The following is a 25121-nucleotide window of genomic DNA, read 5'->3' on the forward strand; positions in this document are numbered from 1 at the left end:
ACCTATTGTGGTGATCCTTTCACAATTATACAAATATCAAATCATCATGTTGTACATCTGAAACTAATATGTCAACTATACCTCAATAAAAATAATTTTATGATATAATTATATTTATAAATATAACTCCCATATACATGTATATGATAGCTTATTTTTGTTTCATGAAAAATTATTACCAAAGGAAGATGCTCTACAGTGAACAAATATTAATTGCTGAATATGGTGGTTATGTTATTTCGATTGTTCAATGAGTTAACAGTTTTAAGTTGGTAAGCTTCACATAAGAATCGAAATCCCTGGTCAGAAGATCAAGGGTCACAAGAACTGGCAGCCCCTGCCTAGATTTCTATGCAGCAACAATCTGCAGGAGTTGACACTGGCTTAGTCTTGGATAGACACGTATGCATTCCCCAGCATCTCAGTCCCCACCAGGCCTAGCATCCTGTCACTGTAAACCTCTGTCCATGGTCACTTATCATCAGTCTTGGAATTACTGTCTTTCTCTCAGTAGGGAATTTCTTCTACATTCATGTCTAAAAAGTGGGAATGAAATATAGCCTAAGTTAGTCTCATGTTTTAAGAAAACAGGTGAGAATATATTTCCCTGCACGTGTGACTATTTCTGCCTTTTTCAGGGCAGGCTTCACTCATTTATATTACCTGCCAGTTCTTCTTACACAGCTAAATTTGCAAACCTTAAGGAAGTAGTTTCTTTATCACTCACAACAAAGAGACACTGATAGCTCAGTTGCTTCAGTTGCAATCCTTTTACTATTTCAGATTACCATCTTGAAATGCAAAGAAACTAGTCCAAAAGATTCCACCTTCATCAGAATGATTTGCCCTCAGGAATTATGAAGATTTAATGAAAGATGTTGAACAGTATTTCTGTACTGCTAGCAAATGTGTAGTTACTGTCCATTCATTACCCAATGTCCCATGTGAGGGTGCATTCTGCAAAATACTGATTGGATTTAACTGTAGGAAAAAGTTTGTCATTGCATATAAAAATACTTGCTTTATTTAGACCAAAAACTGAAATGAATCCAACATATTTCCCTCTTTGTCTTAGCTTCTTGGACCAAGATAAGGGAAAAAAAACTAAAAATAACTTTGCTATCTATCCTGCTAAAACATATTTCCAAGAAAAGAATTTCTGAAGAGCCTTAGTCACTGAGTGCAAGATACTTTATCTTTGGGGCCGGTCGAGTGGCTCAGTTGGTTAAGAGCTCGCTCAAGAGTGTGAGCCCTGGTTTGATTCCCACATGGGCCAGTGAGCTGCACCCGAGCTGAGCTGCCAACAGGTGGCAGGATAGCTCAGCTGGTGAGAGCACGCGCTCCTAACAAGGTTGCCTGTTTGAGATGGTGGGCTATGCCTGCCCGCAACTAAAGACTGAACTCGGCACCTTGAGCTGAGCTGCCACCCGGGTGGCTCAGGGAGTAGAGTGCGCGCTCTTAACAAGGCTGCCAGTTCGACTCCCGCATGGGATGGTGGCTACGCCCACCTGCAACTAATTGAACACAGCACCTTGAGATGAGCGATACAACTGGACTTGGAGCTGAGCTAGCTGCACCCTCTACAACTAAGATTGAAGGACAACAGCTTGGCTGTTCCCCTCCCCCAATTCCCCAACACTGTTCCCCTCCCCCAATTTCCCAATAAAATCTTAAAAAAAAAAACCTTATCTTTCTGGGTGCTAATAAGTTTTATTATTTGAAACTATATTCTTATACAAAACATGAATTATTCAGTTTTCAATGTAAGCTCATCTAACTAGGGTCTTTCAGATGCCAGTTTACTCAGAAGCACAGGGATAAACTGGATAACACTGACATTATTTCTGGTTTCCCACTGCTATGAAGATACATACTTCCCTACCCTTGTCCAATGGGGAATGTGGTATTTTCCAAAGATGGCTACATCAACATATATATCTCCCATCCCACATGGCTCCCACCCTAAATGGGGCCTGTGTTCCTCCTTGCCTTGGGTCCATCAGGGACTGGTGATATCGCCTACTTTGACAATGACACCTGTATCTTCTCTGGTTCGATTTGACTGTGGTTTGGCTTGGGATTTTTTTAAAGTTTTTCTTTTCTTTGCTTTCCTATCCTTCCACCAAATCTTAAATGACTCTGTTTACTATACATTTACTATGCATACCAGTTTCAACGGTTCTGTTTACTTCAGGCTTTGTGCATGCCTGGGCCTGGGTGACTCGGGAGAGGTTTTTGTATCCCAATGGGATCCACTCCTGTCCCTGAGGCAGCAGGCCAGCCTCTGGGAAGTGCCATTTTTTCAGGACTTGCCTGACCGACTTCTCCTTTTCTTTGTTCTGCCTCTCCCTGCATGCCTATAAAACCTGCTGGTGGCGTTAGAAGCCGGAAGGCAGTCTTTGTGACAAGGAGCCCACTGTCTTCTCTTAATGCTGGTCTTTTGGAATAAATCTACTTTTCTTTCCACCAACCTCACCTCTGGAGTTTTGGTTTTTGTGCAGCGAGCAGCCAGAGCTTTTGCAGGATAACACAACCAATGGAGTGTGATGCAGAAGTAACTCAAGGTGACACAGCTTCCACCTCTCTCTCTCCCCCTCACCCCGCACCCCTCCTCCATCCCCCTGCCCCCTCCCTCTCCAATTGTCTGGGTACTCCTGACCCAACATGTAAGAAGTCCAGCTCCCCTAAAACTGCCATGCTGGAGTGGCGGAATCATGTGAAGAACCTACTTAGAGACACAGAGGGCTGCTCCAGTCTTTCCAGACCAGGCACCAGACATACGAATAAAGAAGCCATTGTGATGACACCATCTCCAGCTCCAATCTCATGAGTGACCTCAAGCCAGAGCTACATATCCAAGCCCTACTAACTCCTGACCCACAGAAACTGTAAAAGAAAATAGTTAGTATTGTTTTAAGCCACTGTGTTTTGGGATGGTTGATGATGAAGTCATAAAAAACAAACACACAACCAGAGGAAAACTGGATATTATGTCCCACAGCTTACCTCATTGATTTCAGTCCCATCTGCGTTGTTATATACAATTCGATAACCAGTGACCTTTCTGGAAGCGGGGTCCCAGGCTAATCGAGCACTGTTAGAGCCAACGTTGGAGATTCTCAGGTTTCTTGGTGGGCTTAAGGGCACTTTGCAGTAAATGAAATAGAAAATAATTAAAAATTTAAATAATATACAGGCAAAAAAGACAAAAACCAACCTCTCTGACTTCTGAGCTACTTACAAATTAAACATTTCTCCCAGTTCATAAAAATATCATGAACTCCCTACATTTAGCGAAAATTAGACTTGCTAATAAAATTTTTACTAAGTTAAAATAAAGAAAATTAACAAATTAACAAAGAAAATGGTACCCTTGTAAGGCATGAAGAGTAATAATAAATTACACACGCTTCGCAATTAATAATATTTAGGGAAATTTTCTCTGCCTTTCTTCTCTAGTCAATGTCAATATTATAGACTGATATAAATAAGCAACCTATTGGATTAAAAACCAGAACACCTGAAATTAAATCTTAGCCATTCCATTCAACTCTCATAGGATTCTGGCCAAGTCATTCTACTTCTCCCCTTAACAATTTCTCAGGTGTAAAGTCAGGGAGGGTGGTGTCCGTCTGCCATCTCCACTTAGGTATCTGCCGGGTGTTTCCAAACATGCCCAAAACGGAACCACTGACTCCTGCCATCTCTCCCAATCTTCTCTCAGTCTTCTCCCTCTGAGCACACAGAAATGCTAAGCTTCCCATCGCTCAGGCCAAGACCTTTGGAGTCAGCCAAGACTCAGGTTACCGAGCATATGTCACCTTCACGGTGAGGCTGTCCATGATCATCTTATGTAAAATCATCCTTCCACCCTATGCTACTTCTCTCCCTTGTCTGACTGGTTCATTTTTATTGCATATTTATAAGCCTGCTGTCTCTCTCCTCCTATATTTATTATAATGTCAGAGGGTTAGAGAATTTAGTTTAATTTTGTTCTTGGCTTTATCTCCAACATACAAGTACTCTAATAAATATTTGTGGAATTAATGAGTAGGATTCCTGCTTCATTGAGTCTCGGTGACTTTGTGAGACTGGATAAAAATAAACACTTCGTTGTTGTTTTAAAAAATATTTCAAGAGGTGTTGGCATTTCTGCAGGTTCCTATTAATCCCATAATATTCAGTATTTCTTCAAGCACCCTCTTCTGACTCAACAGATTAAAACTTGTTGATAATCTTTGAGAGTTTCATGGGCTTTTACAGGTTTAAGAAAAACAATTATAAAGATTTATTGCATGCTTTCTATGAGCCTGAAGTGTAACACATGTGATCTCATTAAATCCTTACATTAGACTGCAAGGATAGAGTTACAATTATCCCGTTTATATAGATCATGAAATGGAAGTAAGTTGGCCAAGGTCACAGTTAGGATGAGCAGAAGAACAGTTAGAGTTTAACTAGGAAACTAATCAATTGATTCAAGAGCTGTGATGATACAGTGCTGACAGAGCTAGCAGAGCGAAAACCGAGAAAATAAATGCTCACAAATATCATTCATAGTACAAAGTATGTTTCCTCATCCTTAAAGCCAATTCTTTCATTAATTTAATCTATATTGATTATTTTTTGACAATAAGGAGCCTATAAGACTTAGTGACTCAATACTTACTCTTCAATATTGAGAAAGAAAATATAGGAGAAAGAAAAGCAATAAAATTATTTCTTTATCCTTGACTAACAAAAAATGAATATGGGAGAAAACTTTTTTCCTTATTATTAAATTTCTGTGTATGTTTCCCAAGTAGAATCTTAATGACAAGAGCACTCCAGAAGTTGTGCTATTCACCTCCCAAGGCTCAGAGGGACGGGCAAGATCCTAAGTCTCTCTGCAATTTCTTATGTTTCAAAGCACCATGAATAGAGTCATATTTTTAATGCTAGCTTTCAAAGCAGTATTAGTATGTCAGGGTAGTATTTTGTCTATAACATATTTTTAAATAAAATAGATAAATAATGATAAAATTATGACAGAGACTTTAACCTAGATGTAACCAATCAGGAGGCTCTGCGGGAGGAGCTAAGGCTTATGGGAGGAGTTCTCACACTCTATGTCATCCAGGGAGCCCTCCCAGAAGAGCTGTATGTTTACTACAGAGCTCTATGACAGTAACAGCTCCTTTTCTTACCTTCGTCTTTCCCTCTAGGAAGTATCTACGCCATCTTTGTCTGGTTCAGTGTGCACATGTAGCTAGCTCACAACATCTACACCCACTGGATTGCAATCCTTTATACTTCCTGAATAAATCCTTATGGTGACAGAATACCAATTGATTCTGTTTTTCCAGTAGACAATAGATAAACCTTTTCTAAAAATATTATGAAATTCTACATTTAGCCAAAATTAAACTTGCTAATAAAATTTGTACTCAATTAAAAAAAAGTATTATAGTAATAGTCTGAAATTAAAAGGACAGTAAAGATTGTTAGAAAAAAAAAGTGGTTTTTATATTAGTGGAGGAAAGAAGAAATATGGAGTAACAATGTGCTAAGTGTTTTCACCTGTACTACTATTAGTCCTCCTTTAACGGGCTCAAAAATGTTACATCACTTGCTCATTGCCATCTAGTTAAAATACGACTTGAACTGGGATTCCCACCTCAGCTACTCTGATTCCAAAGCCCATGATCTTTCCGCTATGTTCTGATCTGGCATTTGAATTTAGACAAAGGCATTGATGGTTAAAGGATACCAAAGTTCAGTTCTAGTATCCATAGCAACTCATAATAATAACAAGACTAAGAGAAACACATTTCTTTCCCCTAAATAAAATATACATTTTCTTTAAAAAATTTTTTCAATTACTATTGAGATTCTATATTATTTATTTTATATTAGTTTCAGGTGTACAGCATAGTGGTGAGACATTGATATGATTAAAGAAGTGATTTTCCCAATAAATCTTGTACCTGGTACCATACAGTTATACTATTATTATACTATACTATACTATACTATACTATACTATACTATACTATACTATTATTGACTGTATTCCTTATGTTGTACTTTACCTCTCAAAATACTCATATACTTTTTCCTAAGTTACAATTAGCTCTTAAGAGGTTTCAACCTAAAGCAGCATTTCCAATTCAGACTCCCAATGTTGATTTGGGCTTTTATTATGGCATTTCATCTGAATGACAGATCTGCTCACATGTTGTTTCTTGTCCTGTAACAGGATCGCTGGCCTCTTCTCCAAACATAGCATAAACGGTGACTGTGTATTCCGTATTGGGCAACAACCCACTCAGCTGAATATCTGTGTGGGTCTCTCCAATTTTCATCTGAAAAGAACACATGTTATCAGATTGTTTGCCAACATGTATTATTCATGCTGATCAGAGCGGAACTGAAGGAAGGTGAGACTTCCCAGCATAAAAATGTCTCCTCACAACCCCTTCATCAAATAGGCTTCCGTCATAATTTGTTCATTGTCCCGTGTCATTTTGTATTAGGAGCAGATGCTATGGAACCATATAAAACTGAACAGACCCGTGCGTGCTGTTTTAGGATAACTCTTTACATCTGGACAAATGGCAGTTACAGTGAGAATAACAGTGTTGAGTATTTGATTCCCTGATGAGTGTGGGTGGAAACGAATCAGAAATGTTTTCTAGAAATAGTGAAAGCTCCAGGCCAGCATGCTAGGGGCAGTGCCAAGTGGGCATCTCTCACCATTTGGCTAATTCTAACCAGTCCCCTGGCTGAAAGCCACGTCTTTGCTTCAAACCCAGTTTAGCTGAACCAGTTTTGTTGCTCCATTCAACAAAGGGTCAAAGGGTCCTGTCCACTTGCATTGCAAGTCCCTCTCAGAAGAGATTGAAGCACCTGGATGCCCAAGTTGGTGATTTGCTTTTTGACTCTGGGATGATTTTTATCACCTTTGGAGTCAGTCAAACTAGCCAACATTCTCAGTTGTGTGACAACTGAGTGACAGCTGCATAACAGGGTGGCTTTATTTTTGTTTCGGAAGGAAAGGAACTATCTCCATAGACAGTCTCCAGTCACATAACTGCCCGTGTTATTGTCAAATTCAAGTTTTTAATTTTAACATATATATATATATATAGGGCCGGCCGAATGGCTCAGTTGGTTAAGAGCTCGCTCAAGAGTTTGAGCTCTGAGCAACAGCGGTTCGAGGCCAGCCCAAGCTGAGCAGCCGCTAAGCTGCCAATAGGTAGCAGGATGGCTCAGCTAAAAAAAATAAAAAATAAAAATAATAAAATAATAATTTTAACATATATAATGGAAATGTAGCAAAAATACTATTATATAATACACCCTGATGCACCCACCACTCAAATTTAATAAATGTCAACATAGTGTAGTATTGACTTCAGACCTTATAAAAAAGAATTAATATATTCAGATAAAACCGAAGTCCTCTCATTCTTTCTGTTCACTACCTCTACCCTAATATTGAGGTGTATCTTACTGATCCTTTTTTTTTTTACTTCTATATACATATGTATTTATCTGTAAATAATATATGGTTCTATACGTTTAACAACGTACATAAATGGGACCATGTCAACGTAACATTTTTATAATATTTTTCTCTGTCAATATTATGATTCAAGATTTATTCATGTTGATACACAGGGACAGAGTTGACATTATCTAATTCCTTGATAGTATTCTTTTGTATAAATATGCCAATGTTTTCCATTCCGATGAACATGTCAGTTGTTTGCAATATTTTGTTCTGACCAAGTTCCTGCACTGAAAAATCCTCACAGGATGTTTCCCTATGATAAGTATCTGAAAAAAACTGTGTATCTTCAGCTTGATGAAATATCTCAAATTATTCTCCAAAGCAGCTGTACCAATTTACATGAGTGATTCTGTTTCCCCACATGCTCACTAATGTGTAGTATTATCATCAGACTTTAAAAAACTGTTTGCTAATCTATTGGGTATGAACTGGTATCCTTTTCTTTTTTATTTCTTTCTTTCTTAGTGAAGCTGAATGTTTTTTCTCTAGCATCATTTTTAAGTTTCCCTTCTGCCAAAATAATTCACATAAACATCCTATCCAAATGGGCAAACGCTGTCCAAACCTTGCAAATAAAAAACACATGTCACCAGTGCTCTGTACTTGACACTCAGATTCACCATATTTTTCTCCCTCAAGAATTCTGTCACTGAGGCAGATTTGAGACCACATTAAAGAATCATGTTCTGAGCTCCCTCTCTTATCCACTCCACCTGCCAGGGCAAGCCATTTCCCTAGTGTCATAGACACTTCCTTTTTATTTCTTGGACATCTGTATTACAGTCATTGTTCCCTAAAAGCTAAAAGTGAGAACTAAAATAAATGATTTGAAAGCCAAAGATTCGTCACGTAAAATGGAATAAATGCAAAAGAATCAACATCAATGGCATACATTTGCCAACCTCTCAAGTCAGTAAAAAGGAAATTCTAAGTCAGTATACATAGGGGGAAACAGTCATTTGTGAATTGCATAGAGCAATATAAATTATATAAAGTTTCTCTAGAGTCATTTGGTAATACCTACTCTAAGCCTTAATAATTGGCATATCCTTTGAAAAAAGAAACTCCATTTCTTGGACTTTACCCTACGGAAATAATCTGACAACCACGCAATGTATATGTTTAAAAATGAGGATAAAAGGGATCAAATATATGGTGATGGAAGGAGAACTGACTCTGGGTGGTGAGCACACAGTGTGATATATAGATGATGTATTACAGAACTGTACATCTAAAATCTGTGTAACTTTACTAACCATTGTCATCCCAACAAACTTTAATTAAAAATAAAAAATAGTGGCCAGCCGAGTGGCACATTGGTTAAGAGCTGGCTTAGGACGCCAGCTCTGTGCAGCAGGGCCCTGGTTCATATCCCTCATGAGGGCCAGTGATGCTGCGCCCTCTACAGCTAAGATGGTGAACAATAGCTTGACCTGGAGCTGGGCTTCCGTGAGTAACCAGCGATGGCATAGGCTGCAGCCCACACATCAGCTACCATGTGTGGCCGGCAGCCAGCATAAACAGCCGGCGGCTGATGTGAGCTGCCAAGAGCCACTGTGAACGGCCATCCAGAGGCCGGCAACTGATCTGCCTCACCCAGGAAGAACGCAATGATAATACCAACATGGGCCAGTGAAGTGACGTCCTCCACAACTAGACTGAAGAACAAAAGGACAGCAACCTGTCTGTTCCCCTTCCCCAGATTCCCCAACGCTGTTCCCCTCCAATTCCCTAATAAAAAAAAAAATCTTAAAAAAAAAAAAGTAAAATAAAGAAAATTTTAAAAAATTAAAAATGATCACAAAAGCATGTTTATACAGCAAATAACCTAAATGTCCAATATCATAAGATTAATTGAACATGATCTGGTACAAACCAATAATGGAATACTACAAAACTGTTTAAAATGACTATATAAAATATTATTTAACTCACAATAAACAAAATAAAAACTGAAGACTCCACAATCATTCCCATTTGTTGTATTAAAAATGCACTGAAAAAGACTTAAGTAAATTTTAACAATGGCTCTGTCTAGGTGGTGACGTTACAAATGATTTTTTTTTCCTTTAGCTAATGTGAACATTCTGTATATTTAATACATTAAGTTTTTATGTTTAAAAAATGTATACATTTGGGCCGGCCGAGTGGCGCGATGGTTAAGAACTCGCTTGGGATGCCAGAGGGCCCCGGTTCGGATCCCACATGTGAGGGCCAGTGACACTGCCCTCTACAGCTAAGATACTGAACAACAGCTCAGCCTGGAGCTGGGCTGCCGTGAGTCGCCGGCGACGGCGTGGGCTGCAGGCCCTGTGGCAGTGGGTTGCCATGGGCTACCGTGTGTGGCCAGCAGCCGCAGTGAGCGGCCGTCCAGAAGCCGGCGACTGATCTGCCTCGCCAGAGAAGAGCGCAATGATGGTGCCAACTTGGGCCAGTGAAGCAACATCCTCCACAACTAGATTGAAGAACAAAAGGACAGCAACTTGTCTGTTCCCCTTTCCCCAATTCCCCAGCACTGTTCCCATCCCCCCAATTCCCCAATAAAAAAAATCTTAAAAAAAAAAAATGTATACATTTTAAGGAAGTCAAAGACGCTAGCTCTCTAGTAGGCAGCAGGTGGCGATTACCTCTTTTTCGTCCCCAGCCAGGCCCTCTGTGAGAGGCGCGTAGAGGATCAGGTATCCTGATGCTTCAGCCACCGCATTCCATTTTGCCCTCAGACTGTTCTCAGTCACATCGTACAGTTCAAGGTTGGAAGCCATGGGTAAAGCAACTGCAAGAGGAGATTTTTTTTTTTAAATGTTCAGCCATCTACTGGTGTGCTTGCATATTTCAAAATATCTATGTGCTAGTATCCACTCAGTAAACATAGCTTATTTTCCAGATAATTTTCATCCTTAAATCTGTTCACATAGCCTTCTGAGAAGGTAAACATAGGGAATGTTTAAAGCGGGAACGGCATCTTCTAGTTTTTTATATCCCACTACGGTGATGGATGCGCACATTTGTCTGGGAGCCAGTCAAGGGCAAGAAGACTGTTTTGGCCATCGCCTTATGCCCATTACCAAGCAGTGTCTGACATGCAATAGCCATTAAAAAATGTTGTTGGGTCACTTAAGAAATGACAGAATGGATGGCTGGATGAACAAATACACAAATGAATAAATACTCCTTGACACAGTCCATCAGGGGCAGTGATGAGACATGACTAACTCCATAGCAGTAGGGTTTGAGAAAAATGGAATCAAATCAAGAAATGAGATGGGTCATATTTGAGAGGTAGGGAGAAAGAGATTAAGAATAAACTGCAAGTGCCTGGTTTCAGTCATGTCAAAGAAAACTGTGAAATACTGTTTTCAAACGTAATTCTAGGCCCTCAATACTCAGGCCCTGCCAGCTTTTCCAAACACAATGTCAAGTTTGGGATTCTGCTTCCAAGTGCAGCTCCTTGCCACACTTCTACCGGAGCACGCCGTTGCACTAATTAATTTGTTTGCACGTCCTTGGTTTGCATTCCCTCCCTTACTAGATAAAAGCTTCCTTAAGGGCAGGAATTGTCACTAAGATACAGAGGGTGCCCCCAAAATGTATATACATTATAAGACAGGAAAACTGTATTAAAATTGTAATAGTCAATATATACCAATAACAAAAGATGAACACAAGTCACATTTGACTTCCGCAATTACAAGAGGTGCTCAAAGTGGTTACTACCATCAGCGTCCAGACACTTCTGATGACGGCAATGTACTGCTTGAGCCATGTTGACCAAAGTGTCCACCACTTGTATACATTTTTTTGTCACCCCCGGTATTTCTGAAAAGATTGTCAGGGATAAACCCAACAATATATTGGATGCGAAGTGTGATTATCATACTGCCTCACACATTGTTATTGGCAATGTTTATATTATTATTGCTCTATCAGAGGCAGAGTTTTTAGATCTACTTTGCATGGCGCCTAGCACTGGAATAGGACCTCAGTTCATTCTGAAATAACTAATGACTGGGTGATCTTTTCTCAGGATTGTCTGAGTGTGTGAGTGTGTGCACGCGCACACAATCATGATCATGCTCAGGTAAGGAATTACTAGTATTCGGAAGCTTGTTTTAACTACACTGATATGAGTAATGAAAATAGACAAAATGCAATTTCCTTGTTATTCTACTGGTCAAGAGAGCTACAGAGCTCCTACTCTACTTCGACTGACAAATTCAAGCCCAGGACGTGGTTCATAATAGGCATTCATTCAATACTTCTGTATTAAGTGAATACATGTATTTTGTACCCTTTACCCCTAAGATTGCTCTCTCCCAAACCTACCAGAGTTTCATGGTGTCCCTCCTAATACATAGCACCTGCAAACCGCAGCTGCAGCATGGACCAGTACCACATACAGCATGGCAGCCACTTTCTATGAATGTGATTCAGGATGTCCACTGAGCAACAACCTGAGCACGATTCCCTCGGAGGAAAGGCCACCTAAGTGATGCTATACAGTCAGAAGTGGGGTAGAATTCAATACGTACGTGTGGTTTCGGCTCCCCGGAGGCCCTCACTAGCTGTGTGAGGATAGATTGCAAAGACTGCTACCTGATATTCAGTCAAAGACATCAAGTTTTTCAACACCGTGGAAGATACACTCCCATCCACCACCACCTGGGTAAAGACCAGTTTCAGGAATGAGAGTATCGAATATCTCACATTTGAAATCATAAAGCAGAAATATCACTAGCAAGAACGTTTCATTCAATGTTGTATTTGTGCCACATCCTCTTTTCCACTGCGGCAGTCAATTTTCCTTGAATCCCTACATCAACAGATGCACCTTTTATGGAATAGGTCCAAAAGTCCGTTATTAATTATTTTCTGATGGGAACTGTGTCATTTCCAGGCTAATCACATCCACTTAGTAACAGCTGACATGTGATATTTTTCCATGGAAACATTTAAAAGGTTTATTAGTCATGAAAAAGACAAAACCATTAGAAGCACTCTGATTTTTTTTTTAATAATCCAGATGATTTAAAGCTCCATGATCTACTTCTCTAACACTTAAAAAAAGTCATAACTCCTTCCATAACACAGAAGAAAATTGTGAAGTCAATAAGGGGTCAGTAAGGGGTTAGAACAATAATAGGTTAGCCCTTTAAAAAAAAACACAGAGATTTCATCACTTTTTAACATATTCCTAACATATTCCCTGTGGATGGCTGCATCAAAGGTAAGAACTGGGAAGAATCCAATCACCCGGCAATAGGTATTCTCCTGTGATGGCCAACCCCCAGCCTCAACCCCCTCAAGAGAAACACCCAGCCACAGATGCTTCTCCTTCGCACTGATCTCCCCAAATGTCCAGGAAATCCCAAACCCTGGGGGACTATATGACCACATCATTTGGAACACCCAGACTTCCTATTAAGGCAGCAAGCTCAGACCATTCCTAAAGTAAAAAGAATACATGAGTAGCAAAAGGGAGTTCTGGCCAGATAACTAACTACTGATTTCTTTTTGCTTTAGATCCCATTAATGTTAAAAAGAAAAAAATGTCAAAATAAGTTGTGTTAGAAATGGATTCATGGCCAGTTCTGAGGGTTATATGATGGAGGCAAGAGGAGATATAAATACCATTACTCAGAGAGATGGGAGAACAACATGGACACATGGAAATGCATTTAAGCCAAATAATGTTAAATGTTTGTGACAAAATAATCTCCCTATATGTATCCATTTCTGCCTTATCCTCACTCCTGTAGAAGACTTGAGAGAATAAAAACAATGGGTTGAAAATATGATCTCCTTATTACCTCGTCTGGCTTTCCACCCCTGGTGGGATAATACACGACTCTGTATTTTTCCACTTTTCCTGGGGCGTGAGTCCAGTTAACCATAAAGCTCCTGGCAGTGATTTCAGAAGTGATCAACTCGGTAGGCGGCCCAATGGTGGCAAGGGCTGAGGCTAAATGAAACAGACATACAAAATGAACCTCTTTCCCAAAGTTATTTCTTTTCTTTCTTTTTTAAAAAAATTTATTGGGGAACAGTGTGTTTCTCCAAGATCCATCAGCTCCAAGTCAAGTAGTTGTTTCAATCTAGTTGTGGAGGGTGCAACTCTGTGGCCCATGTGGGGATCAAACCAGCAACCTTGGTGTTATGAACACTGCGCTCTAACCACCTGAGCTAACCGGCTGTCCCCTCAAAGTTATTTCTTATGAACCTAGAAAATACCCTAAATGGATTCATTTATTTTTTCCTACATATGTTTGTGCAACATATGCGTATCTATTAGGTACTAATCCCGATGCTAGGTTCTAAGGACACAAACTTAAAAAAGACATAGTCCTTGACGCTAAGGAACTTTCTTAACCAAATTGCTATAGAATAGTAAAAAACAAAAAACACAGCATGAATTGGGCATGCGTGTATCTATGGGTACTCTTCTGAACTCTTTAGAAGTATTATCTCATTTAATTCTCAGTAGTTACTATTTTTCTTCCCAGTTTTGTATGTGAGAGAACCAAGGCACAATGAAGTTAACTAATTCATCCAAGTCTCACAATTAGTAAGCCTAAGGGCTGAGACTGGTCCTTGCACTTCTTCATACCAGAGCCTGTGTTTTTAAGCATCAGAGGGCTCACCTCTACACTGAAGACATCAATTCAACAGATGGCCAATATATAAAAGTAAAAATACAAGAAAATAACTAACATACTGAATGCCCACTATGAGCTAGACACTGTGTAAGCTCTTTGTGTGTGTCACATATATGTTAAAGCAAATGATTCTATAAAAGATTTAAGACATGTCAAGTGCAAGGTTCTTGAACTTTAGAATTTCTTATCCTCTAGGGCAGGGGTGTCAAACTCAATTAAAACATGGGCCATTTGGTGCAACAGGCAAGATTCACATGGGCCACATCACATTTACAAATTTTGTTAAATTTATATTCTGAAGTGAGGATTCAGGAATATGGATAGAATAATTAAAACACTATATAATTGCTTTTATTTAAACATTTATTTTATTTAATGTATTTATAAAACTAAAATTATTCTTTTTTACCCGAGTGCTCTTTAACCTTTTCGCTATTGGGATCAGTTTACATTACGTGACACTGAGAGTGGCAGACATATCGCTTCCAAACGTCGCTGGAACTGAGTCAGCGCGTTTATACATGCCCACAGGCCCCCAGGAAAGGCAATGGGCCACAGGTATACTCGTCTTCAGTAGTTAAAGGGTTAACAAGGGAATTGTGTGTATGATGTTGCCTCGATCTCCCCTAAGCGCTATTTTCTTCATAACAATTTTTTCTATTTTCATTTTATTTCAGAGCATCACGGGCCACAAAAAATTACCTCAAGGGCCGCATGCGGCCCACAGGCCACCGGTTTGACACTCCTGCTCTAGGGACACTTACTGAGGGGACTTTAGTAACCATAATATTGGGGGGGGGGAAACCATAATTATTGTACACTAACTCTGACCAGGAGCTGATTACATGCTTTATCAGTAACCACACGTAGAGATTTTTTTTTCCCCCATGGAAAATGCTGGGCTGTAAGACAGTCTCATTAAGAAACTCAGAGAAATTTGTTCAGGAAACTACTGCTTGGCTGCTCAACCTAGTCCCTTATCAAAATTAAAAACGGGCTCTGCAAAAGACCTTACTAAAAGGATGAAAAGACAAGCTACCGAGTAAGAGAAGATAGAAACAAACCACACATCCAACGAAGGACTCATATCTAGAATATAAATGAAGAATTTTCCAAACTCAACTGTTAAAAACTAAACGAAAAAACAAAACCAAAAGAAGTCTAATTTAAAAATGGGCAGAAGATATGAACTGGTATTTCACCAAAGAAGATATACAGATACAAAATACACATGTGAAAAGATGTTCAACTTCACTAGCCATCTGAGAAATGCAAATTATAACCACAATGAGATATCCATACACACCTATCAGAACAGCTAAAATTAAAAAAAAAAAAAAGTAGCAACAACAAATGTTGGTGATAATGCATGGAAACTGCACCACTCATATATTGCTGGGGAGAATGTCAAATGCTACAGCCACCCTAGAAAATATTTTGGTAGTTTGTTAACTCAAACTAAACTAAACATGCCAAGTACAATATGATGTAGCTATTGCACTCCTGGGCAATATCCCAGAGAAATGAAAACGTATGTCCACACAAGAACCTGTACATGAATGTTCATAGTAGCTGTATTTTTAACAGCTAAAAAAAATGGAAACAACGCAGTTGTCTTTCAATGGGTGAAAGGTTTGGTACATCCATACCATGGAATACAACACAGCATTATAAACAAAGAGCTGTTGATCCAGGCAACACCTTAGATGAATCTCCAGGGAATTACCCTGAGTGAAAAAAGCCAACCCCAAAAGGTTACATACTGCATAATTCCATTTATATAATACTTTCAAAATGAAAAATATTTAGAGATGGAGAACCGATTAGTGGTTCTCAGGGGTTAGGGAGACGTTGGGGGACGGATAGAAGTGAGCATGGCTATAAAAGGACCGCAGAAATGACCCTTTGCGGATGCAAATGATGTATGGCCACGTGACTGCATCAGTGCTAGCACCTGCCTGGGATCTTGTACTTTGGTTTTGCAATAGCTTACCACCAAGGGAAACTGGAAATGTTTACTCAATCCCTCTCCACATTATTTCTTACAACTTTATGCGAATATAAAATTATCTCAAAATCCAAAATTTAATTTAAAAACAAAACAAAACATGATGGTCTAAATGCAACACTGTGGAGAAAATTATCCAAGTGATTAAAATACCCCTCCCTCACAGAGCCGCCCAACAATTCCCTTTTCTATTCTGATGATTTCATGTCTTAGGAGAATGGAGGACTCTATTTACAAAGTCAAGTTGAAAAACAGTAAGACGAGAGGCTTTTGCTCGGGTCATACCCACAGGCACAGAAGGACTGCTCTGGGTCACTCACCTTTGATCTCCCGGTCCTGTTCTTCCACTCTGGAGCAGACAGTCCTGGTCAGGCTCTCCACAACCGTGTGCATCAGGTCAAATTCTGCAACGTTGTACACGTGCGTGCTGTCCGGTTCGGAGGCAATCTCCTGCAGCTCATTCTCATCCGCGTTTTTCACCCCTTGCATGGAGAACAACAGGGAGGGTCATGACATTCAGGCCCAAGTGAAAAAGCAGCTGTCGTGTTCCCAGCCTGAACCCATTGGTCTCCATAGCAATTGAAGCACCTGCTACTGGAATGAGGCATATCTTCTGCTCAATGCTTTTTTTACACGTCACCTTCAGAATCATTTTTAAATGGCTGATCTGAATTTTGTTCGGTCTATCTTAACAGGAAGATGTGTTGATGAAACTAACTGCTGTTTTGCATGAATGGTGCAGAAGCGATAGTAATTAAACCATTAAACCAGTATTTTCAACTATCAAAACAAGTTTCAATTTCGATAAAATAAGCCTACTTAAACTGAGAGATATTGCTAGAATAAAAATAATATATAATAATAATTATTATTATTATATAGCATTCAGGGAAAGCTTGGGGAACAATTTTGAGCATACTCAAGTATAATTGGCTGGAGAGTAACCATCGCAATTTTGTTCATGCGAATTGGCGAACTCTGGTTCTTCACAATATTTATTGAATTTCCTTACCTCAGGTCAAGCTCAAGACTGGGTGTTTGGAATACAGCGCAGGATAGAGTGATACAGAATAAGCTCAGCCCTCGTGCGACTCTTCCAGTCTATCTTAGCCGTGGATGCTAACATTTAGAGTGTGCTTACTATGCCCCAAGCACTTCAGGGTTTTCTGTTGATTAACACGTTTAACCTTCACAACCAACACTGTGAGTTTGGCATGACTGTTTCTCCCATTTTACAGATGAGTAAACGGATGCACAGAGAGGTTAATTAACTTACTCGAGGAAAACACAACCCAGGAAGTGTGCAGCGGGGAGTCTACCCAGGCAGTCTAGATCCAAAGTCACATGCTGTTAACCACTGTATCACGCTACCTCTCAGAAGACCACATTAAAATGAGTAAATATTTGTTAATGAAGTTAGAAATACAAAAAGGGAGGCATGGAGTTGGGATTTATGGGTGTAAAGGTAGATTTCTCTTCCCCAGGCTTCAGCAAACAAGGAGCACTTCTTCATAAATTCCTGACATCGCAATCATCTAAGGGTGTTTTTAAAAAGGTCCTACGGAAGTAAGGAAGAGACATGACCTGGGGCAGCATGAATTACTTCTTAGATGCCTGGCCTGTGCCATTCGATGTATCTTCCAACCTCAACACACTGAGTAACAAAGCGTTGGTTGTCTCTCAACTATTTGCTTTAGGGGGGGTCATAGGATAATAAATACTACTGATTTTCAGGTAATTGCCAGAGAAAAAAAGTCCAAATCACATCTGAGTTCCCTTAAACTTTTCCTTAAAAACGCATCCATTCATTATTAACAAGACCGCAAAACGGAGAGTAAACACATAAATTAATCCCCCATGAGTTTAAGTCTTCCGCAGGGATTTCCTTTGTTGGAGAAAAGGACAGTAAAGTAAAACCTGAAAATTAAATCAATCTCCCTGATGTCTTTTGCCTGAAGGGCTTCTGCAATAGCTTCTAAAATGCACAGTTGGATCTGGGTCCACACAATAACAGAATAACATGGGCGCGTGCCAAAGCAACGAGCTTCAGGTCGATAATGCTTCTCACCGCGTTTAGTTGAAGCCAACAAGTTTGAATTTATATAACATTGGTTTGGGGAAGAAAGTCCCAAATCTATCTGTTTCTTCTCTCTTCTCTCTTCTCTCTTCTCTCTTCTCTCTTCTCTCTTCTCTCTTCTCTCTTCTCTCTTCTCTNCTTCTCTTCTCTTCTCTTCTCTCTCTCTCTTCTCTTCTCTTCTCTTCTCTTCTCTTCTCTTCTCTTCTCTTCTCTTCTCTTCTCTCTCTTTCTCTCTCTCTCTCTCTCTCTCTCTCTCTCTCTCCTTTCCAAACAAAACAGTTGGTTGTAAACAGATGGGTAAGAGGAAATGCTCCTCATGACTTGGAAGGAATTTTTTTACTAAGCATTTGGCCTTGCCTATCTTTCTGCCCATCACCCACCACAACACCTGGCACACAGAAGATCAGCAAATATTTCTTGAGTGAAATATTCTAGAAACCACATTTTGAGTAGCAAGTCTAGGAATGGGTCAGAGGAACTGTGTCTTGTTTTAGGGCTTGTTTCTGTTTTGTCGATCTTTACATAATAGAAAACCTTCTGACTGCCAAATAAAATGTAAACATTTTAATCAAGAGCAAAGGTGCATTCATCTCAATATTTTGCAGTGATTCTGAATGTGTGACATACACAGCCTTTTCCACCCTAATGATACCTTATAACAGGGTGAGTTTCAAAGAAGTAATACTGCATATTTAGAAGTGTATACATTCTTTAAATAGCTGCAGGACCTTAATTCCATGAAAATGGTCAATTTGTTTCTCCGTATCTCACCAGAGAAGAGTTAGCTATGATGTGATATGAAAGAGAAAAGTCCTGAATAACTAAAAGGTAACATATATGTACCTAACCATTTAGCTTTATTCTTTTTGCAACATTTTATGGATGGTGTCTCACCTAGAGAGACATCCTAAGATACATGACAGTAACCATCACTTCCATTTTAAATGTAAGAAGGTTGGCTCAGATTATATAACCAGGTATGATGACAGCCAAGACTAGAAAGTGTTCACTTCTCCTGGTTTTCCATGAAGTGCACTTTGCTTACTCATTGTTTTAAGTGGTCATGTGTCTGGGCCCATTGCTGAAACAGGACCATAAATAACACATACCTATGGCAAACAGCTCTACACCAGACTCACGAAGGTTTCTGGATGGTGGAATAATATCATCCTGGGACTTTCCATCGGTGATTAAAATGCCAATTTTGGATACGCCAGTCCTTGATCCTGCTTCTGGTTTAAAACTATTTTCAAAAATGTAGTTCAAAGCAAGACCTAGGAGAAAACAAGGAAAAATAAACACAAACCAACCACCTCTAAGGAAAAGCCTTCCAATGCTGCAAAATGTAACCACAAGATGAGTAACTTATTGAACTAAAGAGGTTTTTATTAGATGCTAACTTTCATCTTCATTTCTACAACGGCCTCTTCCTTGACAGATCGAATGAAAACCTAAAATCCACCCAGAGGGAAGTAATAAAAATAACTGAATACTGCATCATTTCAGAAACTAGCATTTATAAAGAACATTGAATTCATGGCCAATGAATGTTGACAGATCTGTTACAAGAAAATCTAAATATTTATAATTTAGGATAAAGCAAGACCACCTACCCAATAACAACTGTTCCAAATATTATCATTACATTTTCAATTTTGTTCATGATGGTCTAAAGAACAAATAATAATTTTTTTCTCTTTTTTTAGGGATAGTGAGGGCAAATCCAAAATAATACTTGAACTCATAACTTTTGAGTATGACACCTTTCACCCAGAAAAACAAAAACAAAAAATTACTGCAATATCCTTATAGTATCTGTGTGTAATATATTTGTTGTCATAGTAACAAAAACCCATTAGATTATACCTCAAATTGGCAAAGCAATTATCAGGATTTCAGTGGTTTACATAAAAGTCAATGACAGTATCTACATTGTTTTAACTAAGTATTTACATTGTGTGCCTGTGAAAGGAAATAGCATGCACTAATTCAAGCCTTTGATAATCCCTGTGCCTGGGATAATTATAATCTAAATAGTTTTACATTCTTCCTTTATCAAAAATACCAGTGAACAAATGTTTTCATAACTACTGATTGCAGGATAAGGGCAAAGAAAATACCTTCTTTGAAAATAAGGTAGGACTTTGTTGTTTTTGTTTTTTTTTCATTGACAGGGTGGCTGGAGGAGAAAACAGATGAAAAGACAGGAAGGAAACAGAACTGGCAATGGTTAAGACACCTCCTGAAGCCTTAAGGATTCATCTCTTCTCTTCTAGGCCAACCAAGCCCCTCCTGGGATGTTATATTCACATAGCAAAAGGAATGAGATGTCTGGGTTTTCATTCTTAAAGCTGAGTTTGGGAAAAGAGCCACCTAAGAATGGTAGATGCTAGTTTGATTTTTAAAAATACTACCCTAAGCCTGACAAAGCAGCAGTCTGCAGTAATGAAACATGCTTCTGCAAAACATGTTGCTAAAAATGAGGACGGACCAAAACATACCTGTTAGCGTATTTCCTCCCTTGTATGGTAGATTTCGGACAGCTTCAATCACCTCATCTTTTGTGCTGAAGGCATTCAAGTGCCATTCTATTCTGGGGTCGCCACTATATTGTGCAAGGCCTGGAAGACAAAGGCCACCCAGAAATGATGAGTTACTCAAATATCTAGTGGATTATTCAAGAAAGTAGAATAACGAAGGGCCTCATCCTTGCAATGATTTTTTTTTCTCTGCCTCACTATGTACTTTCAAGAAGGATTTGTGGCATCAATTTAAGGAGTTAATTGGGGGAATTAATTATCTGGGGGCTGGGGAAATGTACTTTATTTTCTAGCCATTTAGAAGTGACTACCTAATTAGCAGGTACTTAGCATGTTTTTATAAAAGTCTGATTGTATTTGTAGATAAAAGATTTAGATTTATAGGTTGGTTTTTATTCTCAAAGGAAGGAGTTTCCTTAATAGTTATGTAAAAGTAGAACTATGAGATTCTTAAGTAATAAAGTGTATATGTTGCTCAAAGGTTTACAACATTTTTTACCTGTTTTTTTATCACAGATAGATTTAATTTGGCAAAGATTATCTTGTACTATAAAGCTATTTCCAATTTCCACTTTCTTTAGTTCAACATTTCACTGGATTCGGCTGTTTCCTTTAAATGAAAACTTTTGCGAACTGTAACTTGAACACTATTATTATTATTAATGCTGTCATTATTATTATCATTAGGCGGAGAAGATTCTGACTTCCAGAAAATTTAAATGTGTTCCATAATTAATTGAATGACATTATCATAGCAAAAATTAGTAGGAATATTTATTGATCCAAACTCGCACTTGCAGTAACATCACTACAGTTGATCCTATAATTCTGAAAGCCACTTTATAAAGAGCTTTTGAAATTTCCTAAGAAGCGTCCCAGAAGTTTGACACTGACAGCCGACTGCAGTTATTAATAGAAGATGTACCAATTCGTGTCTTCTCTGAGCCCACATCAAATGCTGTCACCAGGTTTTCCAAAAAAAGCCGAACCAGTCTGAAGTTGAATCTTCCAATACTCCAGGAACCATCCACCAGGATTACAATATCAGCAATAGCTGGAGTTTGACAGAAAAATTTCTCTTCTGCAAAGGACAAACCAGAAAAGCATCTGTGTTACTGTTGGAACTTTTAAAAGACTGAGTCTATTTTCATGTCTTTCAGATAACTTAGTGCTAAGAACACTATAAAGTTCCCATTAAGGCAACCATATTTTTACAACCCTTCTCTTAAATGCATCTGTACTAGGGAAGGAAAAAAACTTGTGGTCACAGCTGGCAGCAGAGCCAGTGCTCTGGAAATAGTTAGCAAAACATTGGCAGGTTCACACCATCCTGGCAACTCGAGCCTCCTGCAGTTTAGAAAGTAGTGTCTGTGCAAAATCATCCAGCTTTGGGTTTCAGCCTGTAGATTCTTTCCAGGAAAGGTCTGAGCAACATCAGTGTGGGAGCAGAGATTTGGAAGACAGCCAGGAAGCAGGGGCGGCTCTCCTGTTCTGATAAGTCTATGCTACAGGAAATGATAGAAGAGAAATATGGGCTTCCTGAATTCACGGAAAAGTCAGAGCAATGCATTTAGTCCAAAAGAAAAAAACCACGCAGGCCTTTGCTAAATTCTGAAGGGTTTATGGAAGAAGGAGATTGGAAAAGGGCCCAAGAGTTTCCCCCAATTCAAATTCTTTTGCAGACAGTAGTCCCCTTTGATCCATGAGAGATACCTTCCAAGACCCCTAGTGGATGCCTGAAGCCACGGGTAGTACTGAACCATATATACATATGGTGTGTATACACACACACACACACACACACACACACACACACTAAGCTTTTTTTCCTGTACACACATACCTATCGATCAAGTTTAAGGCTTCTCTTTGACATATCTTAATTGCAAGCAGTGCTCCTCTCTTGTGCTTTGGGGTCATTACGTAAAATAAAGGTGACTTGAACACAAGCACTACAATACAGTGACAGTCGATCTGACAACCTAAATGACTACTAAGTGACTAACAGGTGGGGGACGTCTACAGTGTGGAGACGCTGGACAAAGGGCTGATTTACGTCCTGGGTGGGGTGGACCGAGATGGCGCAGAACAATGGGAGATTCCATTATGTTACTCAGAACAGCACACCATTTCAAACTTACAAATTGTTTGCTTCTGGAAATTTTGGTGAAATATTTTTGGAACACAGTTGACCGCAGGAAACGGAAACCATGAAAAGTGAAACCCTCAACAAAGGGAGACTAGTGTATGGTGTCTAGGTGAAAATCAGATTTTTGTCTCTTTCAATCATTTAAGTAATTGATTTTTTTAAATGGCACGAGTAGGCTTCAGAATAAGGATCTAGAAAAGGATGCCAGTGCCTGGAGCGGCACTACTCTAAGCTTTATCCTCAGGGGAAGCCCCAGCCTGCAGTGATTGTGGGGGAAGATGCCAGGGGAGAACAGTTTATCTTTGCAACAGAAGAGGAGGCTGTCTGATACAATATACAGGTTTACGATTGACTAGGTGAAAACCACCACTTACATTCACACAGAGCCAAAAATGCTAGAATATTCCTACTGTGTTTAAGAACCCTTAACAATTGCACGGCATTGTTAATACCTTTAGTACCACTGCTTCATACTGTAGTTTGTGCTTCTAAGAACTGCTTACCTTTGCTGAATTTTCATATTAGGACTGGAGACCATGAATAGTGTGTGTGTGTGTGTGTGTGTGTGTGTGTGTGTGTGTGTGTGTGTGTACACGCACACACCTTTGTGTCCATGTCAATTTCTTGAAATTGCTCAACATCCTTACTTTGTTTGCTAACATTAAAATGAATATAAAACAATATTTGAAATATAATTTATGCAATTAAAACAATTCAATTTATTTATGAATATACTTTTTTTTCTGGAGGGGGGACACTTCAACTACTCTGATTGGGTTAGGCAGTTTAATATGTCTCTGCACCTAGCAGGCCACATTTTGCTAAAAGGACCTTGGTTTCCCCCCCATCCCCCACCACGCATAAATATGTGTAGAATAACTAGGTCCTTTTACCAAATGGGGAAAAAAATGTATTTGCCAATGAAATACTCACACAAACATGGAAGCTATAGAGTACAATTCATTCCAAAGCTGATATATTATATTTCGGGACACCAAGTCTTCCTTCCTTAATAACTACATACAAAATACCACGCTGGAATATTCTAAAACACAATACTGCAAGAAGTCATGGGACAGAAATTTATTTGTTTTTTGGAAATAATCACAGAAAACTGAAGTCTTATAAAGCTTTAATAGTCTATTTCCCTCATTATTCTATGGGGAAACTTACCTCAAATGGAGAGTAGTTTTTCTTTCTCTTCTGAAACTATTGGGAATACTATTTCATTTTTTAAATTAATTGTTTGGGTACAAAATAGATAAGGCCTTAGAAAGGGAACAATTTCTCTTTGCTTATTTAGGAGTATGAAAATAGGTATATTCTATTTTAAAATTGTTTCCAATAAAAAAGAAAAGGTTCTGTTTATTTAGCTCATTCAAGTCATTTTGACGTGGAGATATAAATTCTACACAGCTCCAAAGTGAAATATAAAATTAACTGACTATAAACTAGAATATTGATCAATTTAATGATATTAAAATATTAAAAGTTGATCATCAAAAAATAGCTTAAGAAAAATGAAAAGAGAAGTTACAAATGAGAAAAGACATGTACAATATAAAAAACTAAAAAACAGTCAGTATCAAGAATATATAAAAAACAATAAATACTTCAGAGAATAGGAAATAAATGGCCAATAAATGAGGAGAATATTTTAACTACATCGGTGATCACAGTAATAAAAAAAAAAAAAACAGATCACAATGAGATACACTTGTGCTCAATCAAATGGAAAAAAAATGAATAAATTTGATATCATTTATAATTGTTCCAAAGATAATGAAATATTTAGGTATATACTTAAAATGTGCATGATCTGTGTATTGAAAATTATACTATTGATCAAAGAAATCAAAGAAGACATAAGTAAATGAATACATGGAGAGGTTTACCATGTTCATGGATTGGAAGTGAACATAGTAGAGATGTCAGTTATCCCCAAATTTATCTATAGGTTTAATGCAATTCCAAAATCTCACACAATCTTTTTCTTTAGACATAGATTAGCTTATTCTAAAATTTATATGGGAAGGCTCAGACCCTGGAATAGCTAAAACAATCATGATAAAGAATAAAGTGGAAGGAATCATTTTATCAGATATTTAGCCTACTAACTATACAGGTATAATAATCAGT

At 38.6% G+C, this 25121-nt stretch overlaps 1 protein-coding gene across 1 annotated transcript in view; it reads right to left on the reverse strand.

Annotated features, from left to right (window-relative positions):
• COL14A1 (collagen type XIV alpha 1 chain) overlaps positions 1–25121 on the reverse strand; it is a 222717-nt gene that overhangs the window by 144210 nt on the left and 53386 nt on the right. Inside the window, exons 6-14 of the mRNA XM_019642088.1 lie at positions 21759–21914; positions 20795–20914; positions 19403–19567; positions 16537–16698; positions 13363–13514; positions 12085–12214; positions 10183–10328; positions 6215–6344; positions 3008–3146 (exon numbers count right to left, since the gene is read on the reverse strand). Of these exons, the coding sequence (XP_019497633.1) occupies positions 3008–3146; positions 6215–6344; positions 10183–10328; positions 12085–12214; positions 13363–13514; positions 16537–16698; positions 19403–19567; positions 20795–20914; positions 21759–21914 (1300 nt within the window). The remainder of the gene's footprint in view (positions 1–3007; positions 3147–6214; positions 6345–10182; positions 10329–12084; positions 12215–13362; positions 13515–16536; positions 16699–19402; positions 19568–20794; positions 20915–21758; positions 21915–25121) is intronic.

The sequence above is a fragment of the Hipposideros armiger genome, unplaced genomic scaffold (genome assembly GCF_001890085.2).
Source record: "Hipposideros armiger isolate ML-2016 unplaced genomic scaffold, ASM189008v1 scaffold_65, whole genome shotgun sequence".
Taxonomy (NCBI): Eukaryota; Metazoa; Chordata; class Mammalia; order Chiroptera; family Hipposideridae; genus Hipposideros; species Hipposideros armiger.